This window comes from Tenebrio molitor, chromosome 7 (genome assembly GCF_963966145.1).
Source record: "Tenebrio molitor chromosome 7, icTenMoli1.1, whole genome shotgun sequence".
NCBI classification, from domain to species: domain Eukaryota; kingdom Metazoa; phylum Arthropoda; class Insecta; order Coleoptera; family Tenebrionidae; genus Tenebrio; species Tenebrio molitor.
Window position 1 is genome coordinate 2513231 of NC_091052.1, and position 6234 is coordinate 2519464.

General features: G+C 34.1%; 2 protein-coding genes across 3 annotated transcripts; one reads left to right on the plus strand and one right to left on the minus strand.

Annotated features, from left to right (window-relative positions):
* Window positions 1–272: 272 nt before the first annotated feature.
* LOC138135958 (protein SERAC1) lies at window positions 273–2886 on the minus strand. 2 transcript variants are annotated; one of them, XM_069054973.1, is made up of 8 exons: window positions 2738–2886; window positions 2167–2684; window positions 1844–2117; window positions 1522–1791; window positions 930–1418; window positions 721–879; window positions 458–671; window positions 273–400 (listed from the first exon to the last, which is right to left on the minus strand). In XM_069054973.1, the coding sequence occupies exons 2-8, from the start codon at window positions 2554–2556 to the stop codon at window positions 331–333; spliced, it is 1866 nt and encodes a 621-aa protein (XP_068911074.1). In that variant the 5' UTR covers window positions 2557–2684; window positions 2738–2886; the 3' UTR covers window positions 273–330. The 2 variants fall into 2 exon arrangements, with proteins under 2 accessions (XP_068911074.1, XP_068911073.1); XM_069054972.1 differs by having other exon boundaries at window positions 2167–2689; window positions 2738–2884.
* Window positions 2887–3177: 291 nt separating this feature from the next.
* On the plus strand, window positions 3178–4498 carry LOC138135964 (phenoloxidase-activating factor 2-like). Its single transcript, XM_069054978.1, has 3 exons — window positions 3178–3393; window positions 3445–3753; window positions 3805–4498. Exons 1-3 carry the CDS (start codon window positions 3212–3214, stop codon window positions 4406–4408), a joined length of 1095 nt encoding a protein of 364 aa, XP_068911079.1. The 5' UTR covers window positions 3178–3211; the 3' UTR covers window positions 4409–4498.
* The last annotated feature ends 1736 nt before the right edge of the window (window positions 4499–6234 follow it).

The following is a 6234-nucleotide window of genomic DNA, read 5'->3' on the forward strand; positions in this document are numbered from 1 at the left end:
AACACCTGGTTGAGCTTTATCGGATGTTCATCAAATGTTATCACTGCTCAAAAAAGAGCGTCGCAATGCATTTTTTCCTTCAAATTTTGCAACAGATTTCATTTATTTCAAAGTCAAAGTCAAACACTTTTCTGTGTAACTTATCAATTTTTTGCAAGTACTAAAAAAGATCGTCTTCTTTCATAATCATTAAAGGCAGCAGAGATAAAGTGATCCGAAAGTTTTTCACATGAAACCATAACAGATCACCAAGGTGGAAGTGATACAAAAAATTGTGTTACACAACTGTTGACTGAAGGCAATTTATTTTACTTATAAAACTATTAAAAACTATACTTTATCGTGATGTTTCAAGATATCCTTGATCACAGATAACACCTTTTGGTATAGGAACGACTGCCTGAAAAAGTTTCATTAATTACATCACATCTTTTGGATTTGCGCAAGCTAAGTTTACCTGCTCGCTGGCTTGCAAATGCCCAAATGATCCAAGGGTATTTCATAATACTCCCCGCATCCAGGATTACCAGAGTCAGGTTCTACTACTAAAAATTTGAATTTCATTGCTGAAACCACTGTTGGTTGAGTCTCGACAAAGGTGACAACCCTTATCGGATTAATTTTCGTCAGTTCGAGAAAGTCTTCGTGCATTTTCAGCAACTGGGGCGAATCTAGTAAAAATGGTATAAAACAAACTGTCACGACTCTGTTAGCGAATACCTCTCTGCAATTCCTGTACCTCTACAGACGGCCATATTACTAATGCGGAAGCCTGACTGAACGTCGCCACACTTGATCCTATGTGTGGTGTACTATAAAAAATTATTCCCTTGGTGTTCAAATACATATCTCTGATCGCTTTGTCGCTGCTTTTGGAAGCTAAAATGCGACAATTACGGTGGAAAAATTTAGTTATAATCAAATTGAACCTTTATTTAACAGACATTTGACTATCAAGCCACCCATGGAGTGAGTCACCCACACTATAGGTCTCTTCCCCACTTGAACTTGCGCTAATTGCTCGATTAGTTCTTCGCTGCGCTCGGTTAAATTTTTTACCTTTTCAACGCGACAAATAGGAGCCCATAATGACAAGTTCGTTTCATAATTTACACCTATAATACGTAAGTGTTCGCAATCCTCAGCTAACCAATCTCGAGGCCAACAATTTGTGAAATAATCGTCACTTTCGGAACAGTTGTATTTATATCCGGGGCAACTATATGGTCCTACAGCATCATCGTTTGTATTCGTGGGAATATCTTCCCACACGACGTCGTATTCTTTGCACAAACTGCTGTAACCTACGTGCTCTTCTAAATCCTCCATGAACTCTATGATATCGGGATCGCTGCTGCAGTGTCTTTTTCTTTTAGTACGGCAAGGTTCCACATACGAACTTTTCTGTGTTATACTTTCTATAAACATGGTACATTTTTAAAACGGCTCAAACAACTTGATTGAACAGGGGAAACGGGATTGGGTAAGGATTTTGTGGTGGGGGACAGAATCCTTACTCACCTGGTGTGCCCTTCTTACCAAGGAACCCCAGAGGATCCTGTTGACGGAGTCTTTGGCGCCAAGTGAAAAAGACGCCCCCTAGAAGTCCATGCACAAAAACTACATCTACTCCCGCATCCCGAACTATGCGCGTGGTGGGATGCAAGGGATAGAGTCTTTGTTTGTAGAGCGGCTCTTCATCAGAGTCCAAATTAGCAAGCGCTTTGGCGGCAGGAATAGAAATTCTGACGTCGTCAGACTTAACCCACCGAGCCAAAATTCCGATCCAACCTAAACCAGTTAATAAAATTGACATTTATTGTAAAATCAAAATACAAAATACCAGTGTTGTATAATTCTTCAAGTAACTCAGGATGCATGGAAAGATACGATATTATCCGACATATTGTCGCTGATACTTCCACGTTATCTTTGAAACGATTATGGATTTCCATGAGGAGTGGTAGACCATTTAGTTCCGCGATATCTTTGGCGTAATTTCCTACACTTGCATGATGAAGCAGTGACTCAAGACATAACGGTAACAACTCATCACTAGACTGAATGGACTTTTTTAACTCGATATACGTCATATCTTCTGTGAATTTCTCTGGTGCCTGAAAATGAAAAAATAATTTGCTTGTCGTTATTACGCGTTACAGATACATCAATGTCAGAGAATGCTTTAGAAATGAAGTAATCCATACACGGATGTTGCGATATTGCGTGTAAATTAACAAGCAAATCTTTCATAACGTCGACGATCATGTTGTGCGTGTGACCTAGGTATCGCAAAGGTGGAGTAATGAAAAATCTGGGATCAACATCTGGCGTCCTGGCCAACCCTACCGCCGTTCTAGCGTCGATCATGTTTGAAAGTAAATTGAATTGCCAATTATCTAATTTTTTGATCCTAGCTAATTGCCTCACGGCTTTCTTCCGCAAGTATTTGTTTTCGCTATTGGCAAGAATGAGCAATCTTTTGGCGAAGGAAAATTTAAATGAACTCCAATTGCTTCTGAACGACGCATCTTGTCCTTCCTGTTCTCTCCCCATGTCAATGACGACGAAGTCTTCGTTTTCTGGTTTTTCGGTGATCGTGGGCTCCACAATTGACAAAATCGAAGTGTCTAAAGCATTGGTGAGTACATTTTTGGTTGTTTGTATTTGGTAACATAACCATCCTGTGCTAAACAATTAATTTGTTTGATGTCAATAAGGATAAGATGAATGTTACCCGCCAGATATTGTCGCTAAACATGTAAATTTGAAGAATTTCGGGTATTTCTTGAAAAAATGCATCGAAAGGTCAATGCCACATGTCAATCAATAACAAAACATTGTCTGTCAACTGTCAAGGAGTTGTCAAAATGTTCTTCTTTTTAATGTATTCTTTCCAGTTTAAATTAAATAATTGAAATAAATTAGTACATAGAGAGAGAATAAAGCTTTGTATTTTGTTAAAATTACAAAATTTTCGATTTTTGAACGTGATTTATTGGTTGCATAAACTCCAGGCGCAACTTTTTTGTTTGATTTCTTTCTTTTAACTTACAATCTGTAAGAAAATTCCCAAAAAATATGATGTAATTCATGTACGAATTTGCATCATATTTTTTGGGAATTTTTTAAATGTACTCAAAGCCTTGAATGTTATTAATAATTTTAAGCAGAATCGTTGCATCGTAGATGACCTTTTTTCTTTGAAAGCATGTTGATTATTTTTGTGTTTTCTTTATTTGTTCTAATTCTAATACACCCTGATTTTGCAACGAATGCATCTCCTGCATCTAGTGAAAATGAAAGTCGCAGCGAAGAAGTTATCCAATGTAAATGTGTAGCTTATTATCATTGCCACGAAGTTAATAAATTTATGATACTTTCTAGAACAAGGTATTTTTTTTTTTGTTAGTTAAATATGTAATGTTTAAACCTGAATTGTAGTGTGACTCCGAACAAAACTCATTGCTTTAATGACGATTACACTTGTTGCAAAATTGCACTAACTTCTGCAACCGATGATGATTCAACAGATGGATTGTTGAACTCAAGTCTAGTAAGCTTCAAAAGTAATTGTGGAATGCCTAAAACGAAGATAAATCCGAAGAATGAATCGGCGACAACAATTCCTGGTGAAATCCCCTGGATCGTTGAAATTTTCAAGAAAAACCAAAATTTTCCTTTCAGATTTAAATGTGCCGGTTCATTAATCCACCCGAAAGTGGTTTTAACTACAACACGTTGCGTTTTATCGTTAGTATTCATTGATATGTTGCAATCATTTTTATTTTCATTATGTTGCAGAGCCAAAGAGAAATCTTTAAAAATCGTTGCACCCGGTGAAACAACCTTTGAAAGTCTTGGAACTCGTCCAGAAAGTGAAAGAAATGTTTTGAAGATAATCAAACATCCAGATTATTATTCAGGAGCGTTGTACAATGATATCGCTCTATTAATTCTGGAAAATGAGTATAACTTTTCAAACAATTTCCTAAATTCTGTATGTCTACCCCCTTCTAATGAAAATTTCAATGGAAAGAGATGTTTGTTAGTAAAGTGGGATAAAAATTCAAACCAGATGAAAATACCATTGCTAAAAGTTGATGTTCCAATCATCGAATCACAACGTTGTCAAGATTTTTTACGAAAAACTCATTTAGGATCGAAGTTTATTTTAGATTCGTCTTTTTTATGTGCTGGTGGTGAAGAGGTAAAAGCGGCGTGCGACGGAGATGATGGAAGTCCTTTAATATGTCTGGGAAGCGATCACAAGTTTGTGCAAATTGGAATTGCTTCATGGGGTATCGGGTGTGGGGTACTAAATCAACCAGGAGTATTTACCAATGTTGCTCAATTCAAAGATTGGATTAAAGAACAATTATTAAAAAATAAAATTGAAATCAACTAAATAACAGAATAATAAGTTTTAAAATGTATTTTTGTTTAAGTAAAATGATGATTGAAGGTTATCATAACATAAAAAAACGAGTTACCTGGATTGTGCTATTCTGATGCTTTGATTGGTTCAAACCACCATTTTCGCCTACTGAGTTTTTTTTTTATTCGATCGCACGGTACTAAGGACAACGTAATATTTTATCTGCCCCGCCCATTACATTTTCTTAGTTACCAATCAAATAGGTTGTGTAGTTGTGTTACATTTACAAAAAAAAAGCAAGTCGTCTCGATCATCCGATCACCTTGCGCACGACTCGCGGCTAGTCCGTTTTCCGCCGAAAATAATATAAATCTGAATTGGGAGGGGCGAAAGGATAAAACAGAGGAGTATCGGGTGTGAGTGGGGTACCAAATCAACCAGGACTATTTACCAATGTTGCTCAATTCAAAGACTGGATTAAGGAACAATTATTAAAAAATAAAATTGAAATCAAGTAAATAACACAGAACAATAAGTTACGTTTTAAAATGTATTTTTGTTTAAGTAAAATGATTAAAAAAAAAATAAAAAAAATTTTTTTTAGTAAAATGATTGATGGTTATCATAACATGCTCAAAATAGTTTATAAAAAATGTCAAATTTAACAGACTTGTACGTATTAGTTTACACATAAACTTTAACAGAAGTTCGGCAACCAGTTATACAGTAGTGTATGCAAATGCTATATAACTATTTGTTAAACTGTCACTTTAAAATTTAAATGAAGACTTGAGGTTTCTATCGGGAGTACAGGAAAGCGAGCAGGTTGACAATTCCTTAGCGTTGGTAACTACAGTTCAATAAAATGTCACTTTCTTTTTTCTTTCAAAATTAAAAACATTTGTAAGAAATTCTTGTATTATTTGCACTATTTTTTGTTGTATCTTTTCACCTCGTCTTTTGCAGTGTTTGATGAAAGATAGTTCTTTTATTTTTTGTGGCATTTGGAGAAACAACGGTCCTTTTGTTGTTTTTAAGGCTAAGAAGGTAGTAAAAAATTGGCGAATAGAGATCTTCATAATTGTATTTAAGTGTATAGATTAAAGAATAAAATACATTAACTTGAGGTGCACAGGTACTATATCTATGATAAGGCTATTTCATCAATCAACCTTGCCACTGCAACTGTCCTGAGCAGGTTTTTACAAAAACTCAAGCTAACAGAAAAAACATCACTTTACAAATAGGATGTTGAATTGACTTGGTTAAGAACAACGTTACTTGCATTCCTCTTTATTTGTAAAAAAGCTCTATTTATCACATCCTTATTGTAAAGCTTGAAGTGGGACGATTCAAATTGTGCAACGTATATGAAAAATAGTAGCAGTTCTAAGAATATTGTCCAAGTTATTCATATATACATATTAACTAATTAACGATTTTTAAACGTACACGGCCTAATTTCGCACATACAATTACTAAAATTCACAAAATACTGTCTCTTTAACATCACACAGTTTTATAAACTGACAAAATTTGTTCAAAATTAAACTTAATAATAATAAAAATGTTATGTTTAAAATGATATATACTTTAATTTTACGAATTTATTTCATCCATATTACCACATAACATTTTAAAATAAATTTTATTAAAATAAATTTTAAAATATTAAAATTTATAAACTGACAAAATTTGTTCAAAATTAAACTTAATAATAATAAAAATGTTATGTCTAAAATGATATATACTTTAATTTTACGAATTTATTTCATCCATATTACCACATAACATTTTAAAATAAATTTTATTAAAATAAATTTTAAAATAATAAAATTTATTTTAAAATGTTATGT